General features: G+C 47.0%; 2 protein-coding genes and 1 long non-coding RNA gene across 3 annotated transcripts in view; all 3 read left to right on the top strand.

The window, feature by feature from the left end:
- The window catches only part of LOC142069131 (butyrophilin subfamily 1 member A1-like), a 204,197-nt gene that overhangs the window by 83,309 nt on the left and 93,773 nt on the right, over window positions 1–27,115 (top strand). The window lies entirely within an intron of this gene.
- LOC142069132 (uncharacterized) lies at window positions 10,490–11,972 on the top strand. Its single transcript, XR_012664969.1, has 3 exons — window positions 10,490–10,706; window positions 11,473–11,616; window positions 11,891–11,972. It is a non-coding gene; the product is annotated as an uncharacterized LOC142069132 (long non-coding RNA).
- On the top strand, window positions 13,158–26,959 carry LOC142069195 (butyrophilin subfamily 2 member A1-like). The gene is made up of 11 exons (XM_075119705.1): window positions 13,158–13,173; window positions 14,310–14,657; window positions 15,299–15,580; window positions 16,524–16,628; window positions 20,194–20,259; window positions 20,672–20,692; window positions 21,145–21,165; window positions 22,071–22,091; window positions 22,539–22,559; window positions 23,297–23,329; window positions 25,117–26,959. The coding sequence occupies exons 1-11, from the start codon at window positions 13,158–13,160 to the stop codon at window positions 25,632–25,634; spliced, it is 1,452 nt and encodes a 483-aa protein (XP_074975806.1). The 3' UTR covers window positions 25,635–26,959.

The raw sequence follows: 27,115 nt of genomic DNA, 5'->3' as shown, positions 1-27,115 counted from the left end.
GCATTAGCCCCATGTGGCAGGTGGGATCGAGGACACCCAGAGGTGAAGTGAATTGCAGCCTTGGGAAACAACGGAGAGGGGCTGCCGCCGAATTGCCGCCAGGGCTGCTGCCGGAGTGCCGCCCCTTCAGCAGGGCCACCCCAGCCACCAGCTTGCTTTGCTGCGCCTGGTTCATGGCAGGGAGGTTGTTGGTTGCGGGGGGCGGGGCGTTGTGGTTTGAGGGGGGGATAGCAGTACCTGCAGCAGAGCAGCATCGATTTAACCTGCCCTTGCCCTGCTGGCCTGGCAGTTGCAGTGCACTGGGGCGGGGGGGCTGTTGTGGGGCAGCTGGGGTCGGGGGGACACACAGGCTGTGTGGGGGAGGGGCAGGCGGAGGCTGCAGCAGGGTTTGCGCGAGTTGGGGGGGTTGGCACAGCTGGGCTGGGGGTGGCTCGACTGGGCTGGTGGGGGGAGGGGAGTGGCACCCACTGCCCTGTGCTAATTATTGGTCAGTCTTTGGTTATCTGGGGTGCACCAGCCTGGGAGGGGGTGTCTGCTGGGGATCTGCTCTGGGTGTGTACTGGCTGCACCTCGGGTCGGCTCCCCTGCTTTTTTTTTCTGTTTCTTTTTTTAAAAAAATATTAAAAGTTCTGCTCGGTGTGTTGGCCTGTCTTTCTCTTAGTGTTGGTTGGTGGGTCCTGGTGGGCACACTGGACTGGTGGTATCGTGGGGGGGGGGGGAGGGGGTAAGAGGGGCAAAGGGGACACTGGCTGTGTGGGTTTCTGGCGGGGCACAGAGAGGTGTTGCTTCAGGGGGTCCCCAGAGTGTATGGGGGGAGGGATTTGAATGCAGAATGAGTAGGGGGTGCTGGTATATACAGTGTGTGGGGGTGTATGGTGGAGGCCTTAGCATGGACAGTGTGTGTGTGTGTGGGGGGGGGTGTTGCATGGGGCCCAGAGTGGGGTGGAGGCGTGGGGGTCTGGCTCTGGCATTGTGGGGGCCCTGGCTGGGGCAGTTGGGGGGCCAGGCTTTTGTTTTTTGTTTTTATTTGGATTTTTTTCACCATCAGTGCTGGTACAGCACCCCCACCCCCAGCCTGCCCCTACCTTCCTGACCTCAGGAAAGTGAAAGTAACCTTGTCCCACTGCCCAGAGGGAGCCATGGCTGCGGAGAGCCCCGTGGAAAGTCTCCAGGAGGAAGCGACATGTCCCGTCTGTCTGGAGTATTTCACAGACCCTGTCACTCTGGAGTGTGGGCACAATTTCTGCCGCGCCTGCATTGCCCAGTGCTGGGAGGGACCCGACTCAGCCGCCTCCTGCCCTCAGTGCAGAGAAACTGCAACAGAGAAACCTCAGGCCCAACAGGCAGCTGGCAAATGTAGAAATAGCCAAAGGGGCTGACTTTTCAGGCAGCAAAAGGAGCAGGAGGGGGCAGGGTGTGTGGGGAACACCAGGAGGCTCTGAAACTGTTCTGTGAAGAGGATCAAACCCCCATCTGTGTGGTGTGCGACAGATCCCAAGTGCACAGAGCTCACATGGTGGTTCCTACAGAGGAAGCTGCCCAGGAGTACAAGGTAGGGAGTTGCTGTCAAATTTAATGGTAATAACTTTGGTTACAAGGTTCATTTCACCGGAAGTTGCCTGTTGCAAGTGTATCTGCATCATTCAGCTCTCCAAAGCCTTCATTGAATGGGAGATACTACTGAAAAATAGATGATCTGGGAGAGTGGCAAGAAGGGCAAAAAATAGTCTTTCAAGATACGTGACATGGGAGACTTTTATCTAAGAAGTGGAATCCTTATTAAAACCAGCTTCCCCTGGTGAAATAAGGGAACTTTTTTATCATAGGTGCCAACCGCGTGGGTCCTGCTGTCAGGCCCTGCTGATCAGTGCCTCTCTATGCCTCCCGCCTGTCAAGCTCAGCTGTGGGGGCTATTGAGGGGAGAGGAGGAGGAGTAAGCATTGGCACCCTCCGGGGATGGGGCAGAATGGGGTGAGTAGAATTGGGGTGGGGCCTTGGGAAAAGGGGTGGAGTTGGGGTGGGGCCTGGGCAGAGCCAGGTGTCAAGTCCCCTCCCCCCAGCACATTGGAAAATTGCTTTTTACAGAACAGAAGCGGTTAAATGATCAGTGAGGCTTGAATCACAAGAGCTGCAGGCCGGTCTATGTGAGAATGCTGCCTTCAGGCTGGAGATGGGGAAGTTACAAGCTGTTGATCTTGTTCCTGATTTGTATCATAGAACTTATTATTAGTTTTATTTGGATCACAGCAGTCCCCACAGCCCCCAAATGAGATCTGGGCCCTGCATAAAACACAATGAGGGACAATGCCCACCTTGAACAGTTTGCAGACGAAGTAGACAAGAGGTGGGGAAGGGAAACTGAGGCACAGAGAGGGCAGTGACTTGTCCAAGGTCATGCAGTAGGTCAGTGGCAGAATTGGGAATACAACCAAGATATGCGAAGGTCCAGTCCAGTGCCCAAACTGCTAGACCAGCCTGCCACCCCACAACAGCACTGAGCAGTGATGAAGTGCGGCCATTAGGAAGGAAAGACTCTTTGACAAACATCCCAGGCCCAGCAGGGAGATGAGGTTTCTCATTGGGATGAAGGGGTTAAACTCAGATGCCGGCACAGGAGGTGACTGTGCTAAATAATGCACAAACCTCCTCCGCCCCCCCTCCCCCAGCACCTTGAATCCACACACAAAAGGGCTCCAGACAGCTCAGGGGTCCATGTCATTTACCACTGGGATTACACTGGATTGCAGCAAAACTAACTCCTGGGCTGTGCTGACCTGGGTCAGTCTGACCTGTTCTGCGGTGTACATGGGCAAGGACCAACCACAGCGGTTCCATGAGTCCCACAGTGCAGCATCTTCAAATCTCTCAGGATCCACTGCTTCGGTGATCTTTCTAGGGACTGGGACTGTAGATACCTACCCGGAAGGCATTGCTGCTGAGAGTGTTCAGGACAGCACTAGGGCAAAGCCCAACCATTCTAACAACAAATCAGCCTGTCTAATGGGGCTTGGCCCTAATGCTTCTTAGACCACGTCTGTCCAACCAGGGCAATCCCCAGGGCTTCAGGGCAGGAATTCAATGGGGACTTGGCTCCTGAGAAAATCCCAGCCCATATTTTGAGACTGATGTTTTCAATCTGGAATACCAGGATTTCAGGGCACATTGCCCCTCAATCAATTGCTTATAACATTTTCAACGAGCGTGTGAATTAAATTATATATTTTAGTTTTCTTTTTTTAATACCCCATGGAACCCCTCAGTCCCCACTCCCACAGCAGCAGGATTTGTAACATGGCCTCCCCGGTCCCCCACCATTATTTCTGAGGCCAATCCCTGTTGGGGGACTTGACACACTGTTCCATCAGGTACACAAATGCTTACGAGCCAGATTAGAGGTCAGAGCTCCAAGGTTCTGTGCCTGGCTCTGTTGTGCAGTGGTGCTAACCAGATCATATCTATTTTATGCATTCAACCCAAAGGCAGTAGGAATGAGTGGCTAGCACCTGGGTTTTCCATATTGGAGAGCTGGGTTCTTTTCCCAGTTCCACCTGAAGTGACCTTGTGCAGCCTCTCAAATACTTTGTAATCAGGGGGAGAAAGTGTCTGATACTTCTCTGCTATCTCGGGCAGGGGATCTCGTGTTGTATTTGTGACACGAGTTGTGATGTGCATGGAAATATAAAGAACAAAAAAGAGAGGTGACATTTGAAGTCAAGGCTTCTAATGCTGACTTTGCTGCATGTTTGCTGGCAGAAGAGTCACACGTGTGTCTGTGAATAGCTGTCTCCTTTTGAAGCACGACAGCAAAAGCAATGGAAATCAGGGAAAATAGTGAATTTTCCACTAATCCAGTAATTTGGGAGCTCTGCTGGCCACATGATGCTGATCTTCCTTCTTGCCAGTTGGGAACTTGTAATTCAAAGGCAATTACAGTGTGCAAAATACATTGCCTATGTGACTCTGACAGACCAGCTCAGAGCAGAGCAATAGTTCCCTTGTGTCCGAATATCAAAGAAGGGTTAAGTGTATCAATGTGTATTCAGGCCAATTCACTGGTGCAGACAGAGATCAAACCAGAGATGTTAAGTGTATTGTTTTTACTTGTCTAAATCTTGTTGTTTATTATTACATTACCTTTCCATTCTGTAGGCCTTGGTAATTAGATTAACACACACTTCAGTTTAGGGTTGTGTTAAGATGAGAAGATGTCTGATGTGGAAACTTCATGAAAACTAATAAAGGCTGTTTGTTGTTATCTTACATGTAGATTGCATATACCCCTGTAATTACATTTCCATTGTATATTTCTTTGCAACTAAATAACCCATTAAATGTAGATGAAACCTTGTGGGATACAAATAAAGAAGCGGCCACCTTCCCTGCCAGGGGTGAACCCTGCAGAGCTGTGACCTAGACTTTGAAAACCGCTGATTTAAATCATGTCTCTTCAGATCCCCACCACACCACTTCAGCTCTGGGAATAATTGTTGGGCTGTGTGTGGGCCAGCTGCTGGAGGGAACATGACACAGGCTGTGCTAATGGCTTAGACCAGTGTTTGCCAGTCATCAGCAGAACATTTGCGATCAGGGCTCTGGTCTCCTGTTGCTGGCTCTGGTGTGGTGTAACCGTTAGCAACAGGTGAACCAATGAACAGATACTTGACTCCCTCAGGGAACGGATGGCCAGGATCCCCTGGGGGACTAACTTGAAGGGGAAAGGAGTCCAGGAGAGCTGGCTGTATTTCAAGGAATCCCTGTTGAGGTTACAGGGACAAACCATCCCGATGAGTCGAAAGAATAGTAAATATGGCAGGCGACCAGCTTGGCTTAATGGTGAAATCTTAGCGGATCTTAAACATAAAAAAGAAGCTCACAAGAAGTGGAAGGTTGGACATATGACCAGGGAAGAGTATAAAAATATTGCTCGGGCATGTAGGAATGTTATCAGGAGGGCCAAATCGCACCTGGAGCTGCAGCTAGCCAGAGATGTCAAGAGTAACAAGAAGGGTTTCTTCAGGTATGTTGGCAACAAGAAGAAAGCCAAGGAATGTGTGGGCCCCTTACTGAATGAGGGAGGCAAACTAGTGACAGAGGATGTGGAAAAAGCTAATGTACTCAATGCTTTTTTTGCCTCTGTTTTCACTAACAAGGTCAGCTCCCAGACTGCTGCGCTGGGCATCGCAAACTGGGGAAGAGATGGCCAGCCCTCTGTGGAGATAGAGGTGGTTAGGGACTATTTAGAAAAGCTGGACGTGCACAAGTCCATGGGGCCGGACGAGTTGCATCCGAGAGTGCTGAAGGAACTGGCGGCTGTGATTGCAGAGCCATTGGCCATTATCTTTGAAAACTCGTGGCGAACCGGGGAAGTCCCGGATGACTGGAAAAAGGCTAATGTAGTGCCAATCTTTAAAAAAGGGAAGAAGGAGGATCCTGGGAACTACAGGCCAGTCAGCCTCACTTCAGTCCCTGGAAAAATCATGGAGCAGGTCCTCAAAGAATCAATCCTGAAGCACTTGCATGAGAGGAAAGTGATCAGGAACAGCCAGCATGGATTCACCAAGGGAAGGTCATGCCTGACTAATCTAATCGCCTTCTATGATGAGATTACTGGTTCTGTGGATGAAGGGAAAGCAGTGGATGTATTGTTTCTTGACTTTAGCAAAGCTTTTGACACGGTCTCCCACAGTATTCTTGTCAGCAAGTTAAGGAAGTATGGGCTGGATGAATGCACTACAAGGTGGGTAGAAAGCTGGCTAGATTGTCGGGCTCAACGGGTAGTGATCAATGGCTCCATGTCTAGTTGGCAGCCGGTATCAAGTGGAGTGCCCCAAGGGTCGGTCCTGGGGCCGGTTTTGTTCAATATCTTCATAAATGATCTGGAGGATGGTGTGGATTGCACTCTCAGCAAATTTGCGGATGATACTAAACTGGGAGGAGTGGTAGATACGCTGGAGGGGAGGGATAGGATACAGAAGGACCTAGACAAATTGGAGGATTGGGCCAAAAGAAATCTGATGAGGTTCAATAAGGATAAGTGCAGGGTCCTGCACTTAGGACGGAAGCACCCAATGCACAGCTACAGACTAGGGACCGAATGGCTAGGCAGCAGTTCTGCGGAAAAGGACCTAGGGGTGACAGTGGACGAGAAGCTGGATATGAGTCAGCAGTGTGCCCTTGTTGCCAAGAAGGCCAATGGCATTTTGGGATGTATAAGTAGGGGCATAGCGAGCAGATCGAGGGACGTGATCGTTCCCCTCTATTCGACATTGGTGAGGCCTCGTCTGGAGTACTGTGTCCAGTTTTGGGCCCCACACTTCAAGAAGGATGTGGATAAATTGGAGAGAGTCCAGCGAAGGGCAACAAAAATGATTAGGGGTCTGGAACACATGAGTTATGAGGAGAGGCTGAGGGAGCTGGGATTGTTTAGCCCGCAGAAGAGAAGAATGAGGGGGGATTTGATAGCTGCTTTCAACTACCTGAAAGGGGGTTCCAAAGAGGATGGCTCTAGACTGTTCTCAATGGTAGCAGATGACAGAACGAGGAGTAATGGTCTCAAGCTGCAGTGCGGGAGGTTTAGATTGGATATTAGGAAAAACTTTTTCACTAAGAGGGTGGTGAAACACTGGAATGCGTTACCTAGGGAGGTGGTAGAATCTCCTTCCTTAGAGGTTTTTAAGGTCAGGCTTGACAAAGCCCTGGCTGGGATGATTTAACTGGTAATTGGTCCTGCTTCGAGCAGGGGGTTGGACTAGATGACCTTCTGGGGTCCCTTCCAACCCTGATATTCTAAGATTCTATGATTCTATGACACTTTCAGCCAAGGCCGTGGGGCTGAGTAGCTAAGACCTGGGATTCCATTTGGAGACCCTGATTCTGTTCCCCATTTTGACTTCAGTGACCTTGTGCGACTTCTGTTCACTTATTAGCAAAATGGGCTGCAAAGGTGTCCAATCCTAGGTTGCCTTCTAGGTCTGTGAATAGGAGGTCATGGTCAGTATAAGGGCTGGGAGGTGCCTGCAAACACAAACAACACTCAAAGAAAAGGAGGACTTGTGGCACCTTAGAGACTAACCAATTTATTTAACCAATAGTCTCTAAGGTGCCGCAAATACTCCTTTTCTTTTTGCGAATACAGACTAACACGGCTGTTACTCTGAAACCACACTCAGTAGAAGTGGGATGATTTGTACTCATGGCCTCTAGCTTGTTTCACTTTCCCCCAACCCTTGTTTTGTGTGTGTGTGTCCTTGTTGGAGAGTATTCCCACTCTCCCATCCCGCTGTTACACTAAACAGTCTGGGAACTGTCTCATTGGCACAGTCAGCTGCAAGTGACATGGGATGAGGGATTCATCTCTCCAACTTCCACCTCAGCCCCTGGAGGCCACTTCTGTTGGCCAAAAATAACTGCATGTCACATGTATCTGATTGAAGACTGCAATTCTCAGGCAATACGTTCACCAGCAACAAAAACCCAGCAGCAGTGGGATCCTCCCCCTGAGCCCATGCACCAGAGCTGACAGCATCTGGATGCCATGAAGCAGCAAGGCTGGTTAGAAGCAAGTTTACAACCATGTAACCAGTTTGCCTTACACAGGGGTAACAATGTATCTCATCACAATGGGAGTCAGGATCTGTAACAACATTGTATCTGGTTGCTCAGGAAGTAACCAGCTGCTTCCCCAGGATGCCTCTGCCCAGCACGCCTTTCCCATCGCAGCTGCAGCTCCTGTTCTGGCTCCAGAAGGCCACTCCCCAGATTCCCTCTTGATCCTGATCTCAGATCCACTCTGCCACAGAAGAGTTCTGGCTGCAGGGCCCAGCCACATGAAACAGCAGCAGTATGAAGGCGAGTGACTGATGGCTACAGATCTCCAGCCATGCATTCCCCAGCAAAACAAGGAGCAATGACAGCCTTCCCCTTAAGGAAAATAATTTCAGCTCACACCATCCAGCTGCAAGAACATACAAATTCCACAGTGTAGTGCATTAAATAGTGCAACATTGTATCCAACTTTACAGCAGCCCCGGTAACAAGCCACATCTCTGGCAAGCTCTCCTTTCTCACCTCAGCTGGATTTCCATTTCTGGCTGGTGCATGTCCTCTCCACACTGGGCAATAAACTTACACTGGGGTGCAAGGCTGGGGAGCTGGGGGATATTGGCTGGTGTCTTTCTCTGTGTGATGTGTGAGTGGCTCTGGGAGCATTCAGGCAATCCAGCTGGGTGTGGGGTTCCACCTACTGTTGTGCTGAGTGATGACAGCTCCCAATGGGGTTTACTGCTTCAAAGCATTGTGAGAGACAGCCCAGGCTGGAGACGTAAGGGGCCACAGTGGTACCCCGGATCCAGTTTGCACGCGGGGGATCCTGTCACAAGGGGAGCACTATGTCTGCTGACCAGTCAGGACTTAGAACTAACAACTTACGCAGTTTGGTCCCTGTTTGATTTGTAGCTGAGAACAGAGAGAGGTTTGGCTTTAACCTTCGACCTTACAGCAATAAAGACACTCCCTTCACCATAAACTCCAGTGTAGCGTACAAGGGCTGTTTATTACAGAAGTAATTAAAAGGGGAGTTTTCATTTGGCGCAGCAGATGAAAAATATAATGGTTATTATGATTGTATTAAACAGGGCCGGATTAGCTTTTTGTGGGCCCGGCACCAAACATATTTGTGGGGCCCCCTGGGGAATGAAGGGGCCAGGGGAAGAGCACAGCAGGCAGGGTGCATTTGATTTAAATCATGATTTAAATCACTAGTCAGGAAGTCTTGATTTAATCAGGGTTTTCTATATACATGTGCATTCTTGATTTTTGTTACAACCTTAATACATATTCTTCACAACTCAGAGATCAATGTAGGTTTCATTTTTAGAAGGTACACACTATACATTTTTAAACAGTGATTTATTTTGAAAACTTTTCGGATTAGTTTTACAGCTATATTAGAAAATGAATGATTGGTTATTTCATTTACCAAAGGTAATTGAAGCAGATATTTATTGTCATTGGGAGGTGAACGATCTCCAATTCAACAGATTAATCATTAATAATTGGAGGATTTTCTTGCCAGGCTGTATTAGGAGGAGAACACCACCAGACAGACATTTAAATTGTTTTATTTAACGAAAACAACGTTAAGTATTCTGGATTTTTTTCTTCAACAGCAAACATATAATATTTTAACAAAAAAGCATATGTCCCTCACTTCTCACATTTATCTCCAGACTTCTTCTCCTTGTCCAGATCTATTCTGCCCCCAACAGTCTTCTAGTCATTGAACTTTTTGAAACTTTGCACTTTTAGAGAGAGGTACAAAGGGATTGACTCCATGTACACAAATTTGCAAAGGGACAATAGAGGTAAGGTCAGTTATTTCTCACCTTTACATATTATTTATTTATTTTAAAACATTTTTGCTGTTAACAAGCATGTTACCTCTGGAGACACAAAGCCACAGTTTGAGAACTGAAAAATTAAGCATCTCTGATGGTGTCTTCTAGACTGAGCACTGAGTCCCATTGGGTAGATGGAAAGATTAACCTAAATAATCTATAGAGAAGCCTGTGGAACCCCATAAGATTGGGTCCCTAATCCATCAACTATTAGAACTCATTTACAAACTTTTCTCAAACATTACATGAATATATTGTCTCATACTATAGAAATATAATGTATCATCCCTATTCTATGATAGGTTATAGCTCAAAAATATCTCATCTTTAGATAGGTTTTTTTCTCAAAAAGCATTTTCTCAAAAAAGTCCAATTTAAATGAAAAAATCCAATTTTTTAATTTTTTAAAAAAATCATTGATTGTTATCTACCCTGACAGCGAGACACAGTGGGGTTGGAAGGATTGGTCCCCAGCTGGAGGGAGGCAGGGGCAAGAGCACAGGGGGGCATGTGGGGGGTGGAAGGATTGGTCCACAGCTGGAGGGAGGCAGGGGGCAGGGGCAAGAGCACAGGGGGGCATGTGGGGGGTGGAAGGATTGGTCCACAGCTGGAGGGAGGCAGGGGCCAGGGGCAAGAGCACAGGGGGGCATGTGGGGGGGAAAGATTGGTCCCCAGCTGGAGTGTGGCAGTGGCCAGGGGCAAGAGCACAGAGGGGAAGGGGGGGAGGATTGGTCCGCAGCTGGAGCGAGGCAGGGGCCAGGGGCAAGACCAGCACAGTGGGGCACGGGGGGAGGATTAGTCCCTGCTGACTGGAGCAAGGCAGGGGCTGGGGGCAAAAGCACAGCGGGGGGGAGGAGCTAGGGTTGGTCCCTGGAGCGAGGGAGGTGCCAGGAGTAAACTGCAGGCGCAGCAGGGCTGGGGAGGGGTAAACAGGATCCCCCCCCGCCCACTTTCTCCCTGGTCCTAGCGCTCCTCCCCGGCCCCCCACAGGCTGCTTGCCAGTGACGGGCGGGGGGGGGGGGGGCGATGAGAGGAGCCCTCAGCCGCCAGCGCAGAGCAGGAGCGAGTGGGCGGGGTGGGGGGCGGAGGAGAAGCCCCGGGGCCGGTCCTAGGGGAAGGGGCTGGAGAGCGGAGCCGGCGCCGCGGCCGCTGGGCTGCAGCAGAAGTGGAGCGACCGGGGGGCCCCTGATGAAACCCCTGATGAACCCAGCGCCGTCAGAAATCCGGTCCCGCATGTAGCGGGTCTCGCGGAGCAGGGAGCCGAGTCTCTGCGAAATTCTCACGGGGCTTCCGCCAAACTGGGGCCCTTGGGTAGATCTGAGTCAAGACGGGACCCCTGGGTGGACTTCTCCGGGAGAGGATCCTTCTCCCCAAAGGGCAATGTGGGGGTGAAGGGACGGAAATCCCCCCCGCGTGCCCCTCCCTTTCCTACTTTCGCTTTCTAGCGCGGTGGAGGCATCGAGAGAGACACATCTCGCTTCAGTGTCTTGACAAAAAAGAGACACCGTTTTGGCAGACATTTGGAAGCAAAGCCTGGGATCCAGCTCCTTGTCACTGTCATTTCTCCTCACTTAATTTGGCCTCACTGAAATCATCACTAAAAAGAAAAGGAGGACTTGTGGCATCTTAGAGACTAACCAATTTATCTGAGCATGAGCTTTCGTGAGCTACAGCTCACTTCATCGGATGCATACTGTGGAAACTGCAGAAGACATTATATACACAGAGACCATGAAACAATACCTCCTCCCACCCCACTCTCCTGCTGGTAATAGCTTATCTAAAGTGATCACTCTCCTTACAATGTGTATGATAATCAAGTTGGGCCATTTCCAGCACAAATCCAGGTTTTCTCATACACATTGTAAGGAGAGTGATCACTTTAGATAAGCTATTACCAGCAGGAGAGTGGGGTGGGAGGAGGTATTGTTTCATGGTCTCTGTGTATATAATGTCTTCTGCAGTTTCCACGGTATGCATCCGATGAAGTGAGCTGTAGCTCACGAAAGCTCATGCTCAAATAAATTGGTTAGTCTCTAAGGTGCCACAAGTCCTCCTTTTCTTTTTGCGAATGCAGACTAACAGGGCTGTTACTCTGAAACCTGAAATCATCACTGAAAATGTAAACCACCCAGAGGAGAATGGATGAGGATTGTAGAAAACCCGGAGATGCCAGGGAGAGCTCAAAACTGTCCCAAAGCTGATTTCCAGGAGTCATCAGGTACGTGAGCTTCTGTCACTTGAATACTCTCTCCACTGCTCTTAGATATCTCCTACGAGACATTTAGTCTTTGAGTGAATAAATAGCTGCAAAATGATGCAGTAATCCCAGATAAATGTATCTGACTCTGAATATAAACTTTGCTTTTGAACTATATATTCCAAATTTTATCTGAGCTATTTTGTTTCCTCCCCTTTCATTGGAATTTAACACCAGACTATTGTGGCTATTCGATGTAAGAATTTTTTGTCTTTCCTCTTTATATTTTATTCAGGAAAACTGGACCTGATCCTGCTCTCAATGCATTCAAAGGGAGTCTGGCTATGAATTAACTTATTGTAGATTTCTGTTTTGAAAAGTAAGTTACAAACGCTTGCAAATCCAACTTTATGGGCAGCCTCTTTCTCTGTTACCTCGGATACTTGATAATTCTGTTTATGGGACTGAATCATTTTGCCTCTGTTATGTTGAAAGAAAAGAAATGGGTAAAAAACAAACAAAAACAAAGAATCTTTCTGTCTCACACACAAACACACATGCATCCGATGAAGTGAGCTGTAGCCCATGAAAGCGTATGCTCAAATAAATTTGTTAGTCTCTAAGGTGCCACAAGTCCTCCTTTTCTTTTTGCGAATACAGATTAACACGGCTGCTTCTCTGAAACCTGACAAACACACAGTTTCTCATTCCTTAAAACTTTTTTCTCCATTGACGGAATTACTACCAACTTCTACACCGATCTGAATTTTTAATGTGGATTTTGTAGGGATGGGACAAATTCAGACTCATAAAGGAAACGCATATTCAATTTATTTAAATGGCTGTTCTAACTACATAATATGAAAAAGTTCACTTAATAATGCATTTATTCCTTTCTTATTTCATGTGTCCTCTTTAATGTTTGACTTTAATGATTTCCTGTTAGTCTCAGTGTTATGTTCACTAAGATGAGTTTTCTTTCCTCCTTCTTCCCATTGTCTAAATCAAGTTACAGTGCAGATGAAGGTTCTCTCATCCTGCCACAGCTCCCGAGCCAGCTCCCTTCTCCCTGGGTTTATCATTTGCTTCCTTACCTGTTCTGTTCACAGGATGGGATCAGGTAGGAATCCGCCCCGTGGCTGCTGTTTCTTAGAGAATTTATTTAGGCTCCTGAAGTGTCTGAACAACATGCTCCACTCAAAGTCAATGTAACTACTCCCAGTGTGTAAATGTAACCACGCAGCAAGATCAGCACCTTCATTATCCATTGTTTGCTCTCATTCTGTTGCTGCTGCGGGGTTATTTTATTTGCTCCTGGGATAGGGCTCAGGTCTGTTTCTTCACACGAGTCTCTTGAAAAGGTTGTCAAGGATGCCCAGAGCCTTGACTGGACACCTGTTGAAGAGTTTAACAATAACAAGAATAATTCATAAAGTACATAAATTATCTTAGAGGATCTGAGATATCCAGAGATCGGAGCCATAGTTAGAGCCCACATGTGCACAAAAATGTAATAAGAACTAGAATATTTGAGAGAGGCTGGGGACAGGTATTAATACCCGATGGTGTGGGCCCCTGGTGAGGGCCCTACATGACAATTGCACCGCCTCCTCTCTCCACTGTGGAATATCAGAGCTAGTTTTGATTCCACTAGGAGTCTATTTGGGGGAGGGAGCTCAGTGGTTTGAGCATTGGGCTGCTAAACCCAGGGTTGTGAGTTTAATCCATGAGGTGGCCATTTAGGGATCTGGGGCAAAAATTGGGGATCGGTCCCCCTTTGAGCAGGGGGTTGGACTAGATGACCTCCTGAGGTCCCTTCCAACCCTGATATTCTATGTCATGTGACTTTTTTTATTGGGCCTGTTAGCTAATACATATATGTTAGGTGTAGTATACACCACCTTATTATTAGGTATTATATGCACAGTAATTCTCTCTTTACATATGGTGCTGGGAAATTAACGGAATGTATTATGCTCTTCTAACAATTCTGTTCACCCACATCAAATATCCCACCAAACTTTGCTAAAGTTAAGTTAGTGTTCACAATAGAACATTGGAAGCCTATCAAAGCCAAGAGACATGAATGGCATGTCCTAGCAGTGGCTGGGATGTACGTCTGCTCCCACCTGGTTTGGAATGTTCTCTCCCAAACAGCAAGAAGGAACGTACAGAACAAGATTAAGAAGTGGGGGGTTGGATGGGGTGATGGATAAAGTGCTTTTTCACTTGCGAACACCCCTGGTATAAATATAAGTGGTTTTGGTGGTGTATTTTTGAAGCACACTTTCTGTGTAAGGTGAGCACACTGCAAGGTAAGGATTGCTTTCCAGAAGGAGGATATGTATGTCTCCTTGTCACAGTGTACTGATTTGTCCTTAGGCAATACATTTGGCAAAGTTTGGTTAATTGGTCTCTTGATCATATGAAGTATTGAACCACAATAGTACAACAATTGCCTAGAGCAATAGGCCTAGATCTCAGGAGCACCTTGGTGGAAGAACACCAGATGTGGCCCACCAACCCTCCCCTTGTTCCTGGTGAGGACCAGCAAATCTCATGCCAATGTCAGTAAGCGTGTCAATTTGAGAGCACTTAGAAAAAGGGGCTACTTCAATAGCTTGTCTCAACTATACGCCGAGCACGTCCATTCCCAGTTCTCTGCCTCACCAAGTTCGTTGTTGTTGTTATTGCTGTCCCGGTGCATTTTCCAGCAACATTCACAGTGATTGGACCCCCTGACCCTGTCGCTGCCATCCTGGGTCAGGAAGCTGTGTTACCCTGTCACCTGTCCCCCCGGATGAGCGCTGCAAACATGGAGGTGAGATGGTTCCGACCTGAATTTGTATCCTTTGTGCACCTGTATCGTGATGGGAAGGATCAGTATGAAGGGCGGATGCCAGAGTATGAGGGAAGGACAGAGCTTTTGAAAGCCGGACTCACAGATGGAAATGTTCCCTTGAGGATTCTCAATATCAGACCCTCTGATGAAGGACAATACCACTGCTTTGTTCAAGATGGTACTTTTTATGAAGAAACCGTATTGGAACTGCGGGTAGCAGGTCAGTAACTTGTGTCAGTTTTAACTGTGTGTGGTCTGCAGGCTTTGTTCTTTTCTATTACACCAGCTGTGACTCCTTGCTTGTGAAATATTTTGCAATAACACAGTGTATCTAACTTTCAGCAAACAGCCACTTTCATACTTGGGAAAATATGCTGAAAACTTTCCCAACGTGTTATTAAACACTTTTTCAGGATGGGCAAGGCACTTTCTTGCCCAGTCTTGATTGACTCCCAAAGGGGTCTTTAATTAAGAGGGAAAGGCCTTCTGGACACATAAAGCCTTCCAATTGCTCTGCAGTTGTTTCTAGGGTGTGTGGCTAAGGTGGGGCTGCCAGACTTTTATGGCCTTCTTATGGGTTGGTTGTTATGTAGGGGTGTAGTTAAAATCAAATGCAGCCTTATTTGCTGAGACTCTATAGTGGTGACGGTGGTGATGGGGAGCTACATATTAACCACTCTTAGACAAGACTGAGTATTCATTTATCCTTTCATTTATCCAGTATTCATTTATCCCTTCTCCTGACTACCCCCGTGAACAAGTGCTTTCTAGTGTGAGTAAGGGATCCACAAACTGTCCCTCATCCCTTCTGCTTTATAAATTAATTCATGGAATTGACACCTTTATGTGTTTTCCCCTTAGGTCTGGGCTCTGCTCCTCTCATCTCTGTGGAGGGTCACCAGGATGGAGGGATCCGGGTGGTTTGTCGATCAGCTGGCTGGTACCCAGAGCCTGAGGTGCTGTGGAAAGATTTCAATGGGCAGCGTTTACCATCACTCTCTGAAACAAAATCCCGTGGCGATAACAACCTGTTTGAAACAGAAACTGTTCTCATTGTAACAGAACATTCAAACCAAAACTTGTCCTGTTGCATCAGGAACACCGTTCTCAATCAAGACAAGGAATCAGCCGTTTATATAGCAGGTCAGTCACCATCCAAACCCCACACTGAACTCACCACCACCAGAAACCAAACAAAACATAGGAAGAAAAGAACGGAAACATCTGTGGTGGATATTTCAGAATCCACGTACAAACACAGAAAATAGGAGACTGGTATATTTACGGGATCACAGTTTAGGTAATTTGATTCCCTTAGTTGTGAGTATTCAGAAAATCAAAGTTTGGGATTTCATGTAAATTTAAGGTGAAGTCTGACTTTCCTGATACTAGCCTGCACGCATGTATGCACACACACAAAAATCTTCCAGCATTTTTTAGAAGAAATTTTCACTCAATCCACTAACACAATATGATCCTGCAACCTTAACTTCACCTCAGTGATTTTTTTGAATGTGGTAAGTTTTGTCATGTGGCTTCTTTGTGATCTTGTTGCTGCACCAACTCATTGTTCATTGCTTGTTGTGGGAAACGTCACCTACGTCATGTGATGTTGTTTCTAATGACATTCAGTTGGACTTGTGCTTCTTACATCACTTTGGTCAAGATCCACAAATGGACTCATTTTACCCTCGTGTAGTGGTGCGGTGGTCGTCCCTCCCACTCTGGATTGGAGGGAAGCCACACCGCCTCACTATACCACTGGGATTGCTGCCTAGTCTCAGGGGAAATTAGCAAACTGATGTTAGCATCCCAACCGGTGTAATGGGGCTGAACCCCAAATAGTCCAGGGGTTCCGGCCCTTAGGCAGGAACAGGGCCTCCCTGGAGTGTGTATGCTCTGGCCCTTAGGCAGGGGCCAGAGCAAACCCAGCGATCTACACATTTTTGTGTAGTGTACACATGGCCATTCTTTCACTCTTGTCTTGCACAAATCCTGCTGGGCACCATTTATGTATTTGTATGAAATAAAAACATCTGACTGTAATCAGCCAAATTAAGACAAGTTCTGGTGTTTTGTTTTTCAGATCTCTTTTTCCCCAGGGTGAATCCCTTGATGGCGACTTTGAGTGTGATCCTGGTGGTTTTGTTTGCTTTCATTGGCCTCACTGTTTATCTCTTTAAAATGAAAGGTAAATATCAGAGGAAGAAATATACTGTAAATAAAGATTTTGTTCTAAGAAATAAATTAGAGCAATTTAGGAATTTAATATTAAAAGAAGGTGTGATCTGCTGACCTTGTCCTGTATAAAGAAGAAGAATGCATGTGAATTTATTGATAGAGGGTGGTGGGGAGGGCTGTGGGGGGGAGAGCGGAAGAGGACTGTGTGTGTAGGGGGTGGGGAGTAGAATAGGAGAGAGGAGAGTCTTGGGCAATAGAACTGAGTCAGAGAATCGGATCATAGCAGATACATCTGTGTTCTGCTTGGTCCTTCATCTCCCTCTGCTGCTAGTTCTCAGGAGATTACCACTGTCTGTCTCTGGTCCCACTTGAGAGAAGGTTCTGCAAAGCCTAGCCTCTCATATTTGTCCTTCAAATCTCTTTTCTGCTAATAAAGTGTAGTGCACCCGGACATTACAGTGAGAGGCCCTGTAGAAATGCCCTTGTGGTAAATCAGTAAAGAAACACATTTCTTCCAGTCCAGTCACCAGGGAGTGTAGCATCGATCAAGTGAATTCATCAAGTGAATTCATGACAGAAGTTTAAGAACAGCTGAACCCCATGACAGTATTTATCTTCAACCGCTCCTGCTGCAGTCAGCTTGTACCCAGGGTCATGCATGGGGGGGAGGGGGGTCAAGCAGAGGCACAGGGCCCCAAATAATCATCGAGGGCACAGAGCTTCTAGAACCCCAGGGCTGCAGAGGCAGGGAAGAGTGACCTGCTGCCAGGGCCAGGGCGGAGGCAAGGTAAAGCGAACTCCTGCTGGTGTGGGGGAAAGAGCAAGCTCCTGTGTGGGAGGGAAGAGTGCTCTGCCAAGGTGGGCATAGGGGAAAGAGCAAAGTCCTTCCCTGGCCAGAACAGTGAGGGGAGCGAGCTCCAGGGATGGGTACAGAATGTGCCCCTCCAAAAGGGGTCAAATTTAAATTTCTGCACTCATCCCTGCTTGTACCTGGTCTGAAGGGCCCTTGTGAGTGGCAGAGGGTCACACGTTCTCTTCCTCACAGTGGTTCTGTTGCAGAAATCAGCTCCTCTGAGTTCCAGCAGCCTTTTTGCTGGTTGCGGCCCCCTTCCTGTAACAACCTCTCTCTTTTGAGATCATTTCCTCCAAGTGGAGCAGGCCCTGCAGGAATGAGGCCACTTGAGCCCAGAGGAGTTTTCGTCTTTTCCTGACTGGGATGGGGCTGTGCCCCAGGACAGGGTGTGTTAAACAAGTTTAATAAAATTTGGGGTAAGTCTAAATTAGATAAACTTTCCCTTTTGATGGGGAAGCAATAGAAACAAGGAAGTTGAGTAAAAATAATTACCCAGCCTTAACTTTGTATTGATGATAATGAGAAATAACACATAAGGCAAGAAAAGCTCATAAAAAAATGTATACATATTTCTGTTTATGTTTTAGTGAAACGAGATCTAGAAATTGGTAAGTGTCATTTTCTTCCTTCTGAGAAGAAATTTTTTGTACACAATTGGATCCCCCTATAGGAGCGTGATAGGGTCATCGGTGGGTTATGTGACCTAGTGGTTAGCACACTTAGTGCCCCCTCCCAGTGGGCAGATCTTGCAGTCCTGGCCCTCTTTGAATCAGGAGGGCAGGGAGGTGGGCAGTGGAAAGGGAGCCTGGGCCCACCCACTCTTCTGGGCTCTGAGCCAGGGCCTTAGGAGGGTCAACAATGTCTGGTCCCCAAAGTTGTCTTCCGAGTTGCCCTCCCTGGGTCACTTCCAACCAACTGCTGGTCTCCCCCGGTTCCAATCCAAAATCAGGTGAAAAGAAAAAGAAAAGGCAATGAAACCATCAGCCCTGATGGGGCTAAGTATACGGTCAGTCCTTTGTCAGGAGCCTTCAGGGCAGGTCTGTCCTCCTCCCCAGCCTCTCCCGTCTGAGCTGGGTTGCTCCCTTTCCAGCCCTCTCTCCAATTGAAGCATGCTCTGCAGGGCTGGATGTGCGGGGCTACCTGGGCCCAGTACTGTCCTTTCATCACGTGAGACGCAATGTGGGGTTTGTATACTCCCTCGCCCACCCTCCCTCTCAGACCCTGGGCTGGGGTGTCCTGGGGCCAGTTCATGTCCCCACCATCCTGTGAAAAAGAAGTCCACGCTTTTACCACCCGAAAGCTGTATGGCTGCATTGAGTGAAGCCACTGAATAATGCCTGGATTATGGCCTGTCATTGAGTGCAGCCAGTGGATTGGTGCACAGTCAGTTACTAGGTGGAAGGACTAACCCTACAAGTAAGGGCATCAATGGCTCATTTCACCTCCAGGGCCTCCTTCTTGATGACTGATTAGGCTACCTCCTGTGGAAATAGCTTCCTGCTGGGATAGAGAACAGGGTGTTCTTCTTCTCCCAATGCCTGACATGGGTGCAGTGTCCTTAACCTGGTCTGTCAACTGGGCAGCCATGGTAGCAAAGTTTGGGATGAACTGTCAATAGTATCTTGCTAATCCCATAAACCACCGGACTTGCTACTTTGTGAAAGGGAGGGGGCAGCCCACTAAGAATTTTGTACCAAAGGTCGTATCTCCCCCTCCCCCACCCCGCCCCCCACTCCCCTGACATCCTACCCTAGGTAAGTGACTTCTTGGGTGGCCAGCTGACACTTGGTTGGGTTAGCCGTCAAACCCGCCTCTTTGAGAGCCCCAGATACCTCAGGGATAATGCTCCATACGCTCCGCCCAGCTCTCCCTGCAGATGATGATATCGTCCGTGTAGGTGGCCGTGTCGGATCCCTGCAGCCGCAGCACTCTGTCCATTGGCTGCTGGAAAGTGGCAGGGGCCCCATGTCGTCCCAAGGGCATGGTTCTAAACTGCTGTACTCCATCATAGGCAGATTGTTTAATTGTTGTGGAGTTGTTTGCTTTTACATTTACCCTTTTTATTTATTTTTGCATTATTAAACCTGGTTTTTTTTTGGTTGCTTACTTGTTTTTTATGATTATTCTCATGGGGGGAGGTAATATGAATTTATAAAATGGGGGAAATGACTAACCTGGATAAGTTTCACGCAAAAAGCTAATTTGATTAACTGGTAAGCAATAGAGTAATTGGGTTTGTTTAGTTTGGAGAAGAGAAGGCTGAGGGGGGACGGGATAACAGTTTTCAAGTACATCAAAGGTTGTTACAAGGAGGAGGGAAGTAAATTGTTGTCATTAACCTCTGAGGATAGGACAAGAAGCAGGGGCTTAAATTGCCATGAGGAAGGTTTGGGTTAGACATTAGGAAAAACTTCCTAACTGGCAGAGTAAGTAATAAATGGAATAAAGGAGGATGTGGAATCTCCATGTTTGGAGACTTTTAAGAGCAGGTTAGACAAACACCTGTCAGGGATGGTCTAGATAATATTTAGTCCTGCCACGAGTGCAGGGGATTAGACTTCCAGTCCTAGGATTCTATGATTCTAACAGAATCACAGAGTTTATGAGCAGAAGGGACGACCAGATCATCTAGTCTGACCTCCTTAAGAGGCAGCGGAATAGAAAAAATTTCTAAGCCTTATTTATCACATTGATGATAATGAGAAATAAAACATAAGAAAAGGGAAACACCTAACAAACAATTTGTGTATTTCTGCTTCATTTTTAGGCAAACGAAATATAGAAATTGGTAAGTGTCATTATCCTTCCTCTGACAAGAAATTTTTTGTATGAAATTGGATCCTCATGTGGGAGTTTGTTTAATTGTTGTGGAGTTGTTTGATTTTCAATTGAACATTTACAATTCAGTTGCAACATGTAACCTGTTTTTGTTTGTCTGCGTGTTTGTTTTTTTATTTATTATTATCTTTTGGTTGAGGGAGGTTACAGTAACGTGATAAAATGTGGGAAGGAGGCACTAAATTGGAGAGATTTCACACCAAAATTTAATTTGAAAAACTGATAAACAATAGAGTCACAGAGTTTAAGACCAGAAGGAACCACTTGTCCCTCTCTTGTCTGACGTCCTGAAGAAGAGAAATAAAACCTAAGAAAAGGGAAACGCCTAACAAATGTATATATTATTTCTCTTTAATTTTTAGACCTACGAGATAAAGAAATAAGTAAGTGTCATTCTCCTTCCTCTGACAAGAAACTTTTTGTACCAGTTTGGGTCCTCATGTGGAAGTTTGTTTTCAAATGGAACTTTCAAAATTGTTGCAATATGAAATCTTTTATGTTTGTTTGCTTGCTTTTTATTATTACTAGAATTATTTTGGGGGCAGACAGGGGTTTGTTTTGTAATGTAACTTTAATCAATGTGGGGAAAGACTAAACTGAATGAATTTCACAGCAAAAGCTAATATGAAAAATTGATAAGCCATAGAATCATAGAGTCACACAGTTTAAGAACAGAAGAAATGACTGGATCCTCTAATCTGACCTCCTCCAGCGGAGATTGAATAGAAAAAAATATATCTCAGCCTTAATTTTCATATTGATGAGAAAGCGAAATAAAACATAAGAAAAGGGGAAGTCCTAACAAACAATATGTGTCTGTCGGTTTGATTTTCAGGTAAAAGAGATACAGAAATTGGTAAGTGTCATTATCCTTTCTCTGACAAGAAAATTTTAATACCAAATTGGATCCTCATGTGGGAGCTGGTTTAATTGTGGTGGGGTTGTGTGCTTTTAAATTTAACTTTTACAATTTTGTTGCAATATTAAACTTTTTTTTGTTTGCTTACTTGCTTTTTATTATTATTCTTTTGTGGGGGGTATTGTAACTTAACAAAATGTAGGGAAAGACTAAACTGGATAAATTTCTTGCAAAAAGTTAATATGAGAAATTGATGATCAGTAGAGTCATAGAGTAACAGAGTTTAAGACCAGAAGGGACCACTGGGTCCTCTAGTCTGACATTTTGAGGATGAGTTTGATGTCTTTCAGCCTTCACAGTCATATTGGTGATAAAGAAAACTGAAAAATAAGAAAAGGGAAATGCTGAACAAAAATATGTATTTATTTCTGTTTAATTTTTAGACCTACGAGATAAAGAAATAAGTAAGTATCATTGTCCTTGCTCTGACAAGAACGTTTTTAAATGTAACTTTTAAAGTTCTTGCAATATGAAACCTTTTGTTTGTTTGCTTGTTGCTTTATTATGAATGATTTATTATTAATTATTATTATTTTCTTCTTCTTCTTCTTCTTTTGGGGGAGGATGGTGGGTTGTTTTGTAATGTAACTCTATACTATCTGGGGAAAGACTAAAGTGGATAAATTTCACACCAGTGAAAAACTGAGAAGGAATTAATTATAGAGTCACAGAGTTTAAAACCAGAAAGGGCCACTGGATCCTCTCACCTTACTGTCCTGAAGAGGAGGTTGAATAGAAACAATCTCTCAGCCTTAACATTAGTATTGATGATAAAGAGAAATAAAATATAAGTAAAGGGACACTTCTAACAAACAATATGTGTATTTCTGTTTAATTTTTAGACAAACGAGATATAGAAATTGGTAAGTGTCATTGTCCTTCCTCAGACAAGCATTTATTTATTTTTGGTATCAAATTGGATCCTCATGTGGGAGCTTGTTTCATTGTTGTAGAGTTGTTCAATTTTAAATTTAACGTTTACGCTTTTGTTGCAATATGACATCTTTTGGTTTCTCTCCTTTCTTTTTATTATTATTCTGGGAAGGGTTACTGTAATTCTGTAAAATATGGGGTAATGGTAAATTGGAGAGATTTCACACCAAAAGCTAGTTTGAAAAACTGATAATAGAGTCACATAGAGTCACAGAGTTTAAGACCAGAAGGGACCACTGGGCCCTCTAGTCTGACATTTTGAGGATGAGTTTGATGTCTTTCAGCCTTCACTGTCATATTGGTGATAAAGAAAGCTAAAAAATAAGAAAAGGGAAATGCCGAACAAAAATATGTATTTATTTCTGTTTAATTTTTAGCCATACGAGATAAAGAAATAAGTAAGTATCATTGTCCTTGCTCTGACAAGAAAGTTTTTGTAACAAAATTTGATCTTTGTGTGGCAGTTTGTTTAATTATGGTGGAGATGTTTGCTTTTAAATTTAATTTTTAAAGTTGTTGCCATTGGAAACCCTTTTTTGTTTGTTTGCTTTTTTACTGTCAATCCTTTGGGGGATGTGGGTGGTTGCTTTTTCATGTAACTTTATAAAATATGGGGAAAGACTAAACTGGATGAATTTCACACCAAAAGCTAATTTGACAAATTGGTAAGCAATACAGTAGTAAAGTGGGTAGTGGCCAAAAAAATATGGCCCAGGAGGAATTGTCAGAAGGCTCTGGTGAACTGTCAGCCCCTGAGATGATTAACCTCCCTCCACACTGCAAAGTGTGGGACGTAACCAACCTGAATTAAAGTGGACCCTGGGCAATAGCCTGTACCCAAAGTCTTGCCAGCTAGCCTGGGTGTAAAACACCACCAAACTTGAGTCAGAGTTTTTGGGCTTGCACAAGTAACAGTTTGGGGAAGCAGACAAGTAAGATCCTGGGCTAACTCTGCAGTGAAGATCCACCCTGGGAGAGAGACACTCATGCGACCTAATGGAGGTTCTGATGCTTTACATTTTAGTATATGTCTGGAAGAACTTTCTTTTTCCATCAGTCATTAGTTTGTACAATATTGAATCATGCAATACGTGTTCAGATCCGCTCTCATCTCTAATTATGTGGCTGGTTTTAGGGTGGAGAAGATCTGTGGCACCTACAGAAGAAGGTAATTTAAGATCATATTTTATCAATGTCCAAATATCTGTTCCCATGAGGCAATGTGCCCCTTTTTTCCTCGAATGTGGGGGTTGATGTGATCGTTCAGGGCAGACCTCCCCAGCACCCTGCATTTCACTGCGCATCATGAGGCAGGGTTTGTGCCTATGTCCTACCACACCATACTGAATCGACATCATATCGCATCTACTCTTCCTTCCCCTCCACTGCCAGCATGTGCGCTGCACCCTGCAGAGATCTGTGACCGCAGCTCCTACTCATTGTACAGATCCAGTCCACAGCCACTTCTCCAGGGGGAGTTTGTTTAATCTTCCTGTGCTGATGGCTGATCTCCAGTGTCTCCCTGTTTCTTCCTTCATCTTTTTCCCATTGAAGAAAGCCAGGAGCTCTGCAGTGACCCCACACTGACGGGGTGAGCAGGGACTGTGTCTGTGTGAGACCCTTGCTCCAGCCTCAAGCCTTGATCACAGAGAAGGGTTCCCTTGGATCCATTATAAAGATGTAGGAAGCTCCTGTGATCAGAGCTGTGAGCTTGTCTCTTTTCTCTTCTCTCCATCCATCGTGACCCAGGTATGCTCCTGTCTCTGGTAAACAGGACGTCACTTCAGTCTCCACATCACTGGCATGACCCTCTCCTTATTTCCACCTGCCACCTGTTCCACACATCCTCCTAGTGGCGGATTAGCCACTGGGCTAACAGGGCCTTTGCCCAGGGGCCCCAGCCAATTGGGCGGCCCCAGAAAAATGGACGCCTCTGGGCCCCAACCTGTTCTGCCTGCCCAGCAGTCCTGCCAAGGAGCAGGGTCAGAGCTCAAGGGCTTTCCCCACTCCACCCACCTGGCACTTCAGCCGGGGAGGGAAGTTGGGGGTGCAGGGGCTTGCCCTGCTATCCGGCTGGAGCGCCAGGTGGGTGGAGTGTGGCAAGCCCCTGTGCCCTGACCCCATTTCCCTGGAAGAAGCGCAGGGGGGCATGGCGGACTTCAGGGAGAAGAGGTCGGGAGAAGCCCCCACTTGCTCTGGCCCAGGGCCTCACAAAACCCTAGTTTGCCCCTGCTCCCCCCACACGCATTGCTTCTGCCTCGTTCCACCATGAACCCCCTTCAGTGGTGCTGACCCCTCCCTCCCCCAGGCTACTGGACCTTTGTGCTGTGATTGCTGCTGAGCAGCGACATTCTGGGCAGGTTCAGTCCTGGTACCGTGTGGCCTGTTGCTGTCCGAGCTGTGACATTTCAGAGCAGGCCGGGTGCAGTGGGGAGGCCCCACAGCAAAGTCCAGCACAGGGGCAGCTGGGCCACAGTGAGACTGAAGGTGGGGTGCGGGGAGGCTCTGCCAATGTTCACTGAGTTGTACCATCTGCTGGGGCTGCCAGAGTCTTTAGTCCCCTCCCTGGGGAGAGGTGGGCGCAGGAGGGGAAAGATCCTTTCACTCCATCACGGACCCGTCTCTGCATTGGGGAGGGAGCTTCCCTCTGGGGTTTAAAGCTGGTTCTTGCCTCCTCTGTTCCCTCCTCAATAAAAACTTCTGACACCTTCCTGGCTGTGTCTCTGCCGCTGGGAATGGAGCAGCCCCAGCAGAGGGAGCTGGCAGCTGAAGAGAAAAAGACTGAGGAAGTGCAGTGACATCCCTGCTCAGTCTTAGGAGCCCAGGTCAGAGGCAGCTCCCTGGGATCCAGGCCTGTCCCAGCCAGAATAGGGCTGCTGGGGAGTGTGAGAAATGGTCCCAGCCTCCCCCAGGGCTGAGCTCTGCCCCTAACGCTCTGATTCTCTCTCTTCCTAGTGAATGTGACGCTGGATCCAGACACGGCTCAGTCCCAACTCGTCCTGCCTGAGGATGGGAAAAGTGTGAGATGGGGAGACACATGGCAGAATCTGCCCGACAACCCTGAGAGATTTGATTCTCGGGCCTGTGTGCTGGGCTGTGAGGGATTCACCGCGGAGACACATTGCTGGGAGGTGGAGGTGGGGGATGGGGAACTCTGGGCTGTGGGGGTGGCCAGAGAGTCTGTGAGGAGGAAGGGATGGATCAGCCTTAGCCCTGAGCAGGGGATCTGGGCTGTGGGGCAGTGCGGGGGGCAGTTCCGGGCTCTCACCTCCCCTGAGGCCCCTCTGCCCCTGAGCCAGGTCCCCAGCAGGATCCGGGTTTGTCTGGACTGTGACCGGTGGCAGGTGACATTTAGTGATGCTGGTGATGGGGCCCCGATCTTCACTTTCCCACCAGGCTCCATCCCTCGGGAGAGAATCCGACCCTGGTTCTGGTTGGGGGTGGGGGGATCAAGGCTCAGCTTATGTCCCTGAGACAGCGGGTGGAATATCCCACTGGGGGCCCCAAAATCAGCCTTTCTATCCTCGCATGCCCTAGTCTTTATGACCGTAGAGGACTTCTGGCTACCCAACCCTCTGGCTCCTCATCTCTATGACCCCTAGAATCTCCTCCCTGCCCTCCCTGCAGCCTCAGGGACGGGAGGGGGAGGAAGAAGAGCCCCTTGGAGCTGCCAGAGGGCCCTGAGAGGCAGATGTGGGGGCTGGGCAGGAGGGAGAATGAACAATCGGGTTGGGGACAGGCAGAGGTGAGGGTGGTACAGAATTAATCAATCAGGGTTTTGGGAGAAGCTGGAAGCTCTGCAGCAGCAGGGAGCGTTTTGTACAGATCTGTGTCCTTAGATCTCATTGGGGCAGCAGGAGGAGAAGGGATAAAATCAGGGGAAAGAATGGAGCAGCCAAGGGGGATGATCTGTGGGAGAGAGGAGAGGAGAGTGGGAGAGGAAAATAAACAGGTATCACAAGTGAGGGCTAGAAAAATGCTGAGTAGAAAAAGAGACAATGAAGGAACAGGGAGAAGGAAAGGGAATGTGAGAGGGACACCTACAAGATCTCTATCAAGCTTTTTTACAACTACAATACCCACCTGCGGAAGTGAAGAAACAGATTGATAGAGCCAGAAGAGTTCCCAGAAGTCACCTCCTACAGGACAGGCCTAACAAAGAAAATAACAGAACGCCACTAGCCATCACCTTCAGCCCCCAACTAAAACCCCTCCCACGCATTATTAAGGATCTACAACCTATCCTGAAGGACGACCCAACACTCTCACAAATCTTGGGAGACAGGCCAGTCCTTGCCTACAGACAGCCCCGCAACCTGAAGCAAATACTCACCAACAACCACATACCACACAACAGAACCACTAACCCAGGAACCTATCCTTGCAACAAAGCCCGTTGCCAACTGTGCCCACATATCTATTCAGGGGACACCATCACAGGGCCTAATCACATCAGCCACACTATCAGAGGCTCGTTCACCTGCACATCCACCAATGTGATATATGCCATCATGTGCCAGCAATGCCCCTCTGCCATGTACATTGGTCAAACTGGACAGTCTCTATGTAAAAGAATAAATGGACACAAATCAGATGTCAAGAATTATAACATTCATAAACCAGTCGGAGAACACTTCAATCTCTCTGGTCACGCAATCACAGACATGAAGGTCGCTATCTTAAAACAAAAAAACTTCAAATCCAGACTCCAGCGAGAAACTGCTGAATTGGAATTCATTTGCAAATTGGATACTATTAATTTAGGCTTAAATAAAGACTGGGAGTGGCTAAGTCATTATGCAAGGTAGCTATTTCCCCTTGTTTTTTCCTACCCCCCCCCCCAGACGTTCTGGTTAAACTTGGATTTAAACTTGGAGAGTGGTTAGTTTGGATGAGCTATTGCCAGCAGGAGAGTGAGTTTATATGTGTGTGTGTGTGTGTGTGTGTTCCGAGG

Source organism: Caretta caretta, chromosome 14 (genome assembly GCF_965140235.1).
Source record: "Caretta caretta isolate rCarCar2 chromosome 14, rCarCar1.hap1, whole genome shotgun sequence".
NCBI lineage: Eukaryota > Metazoa > Chordata > Testudines > Cheloniidae > Caretta > Caretta caretta.
The sequence above is the reverse complement of the archived record's forward strand: the minus strand, read 5'-3'. Positions and strand labels throughout refer to the sequence as shown.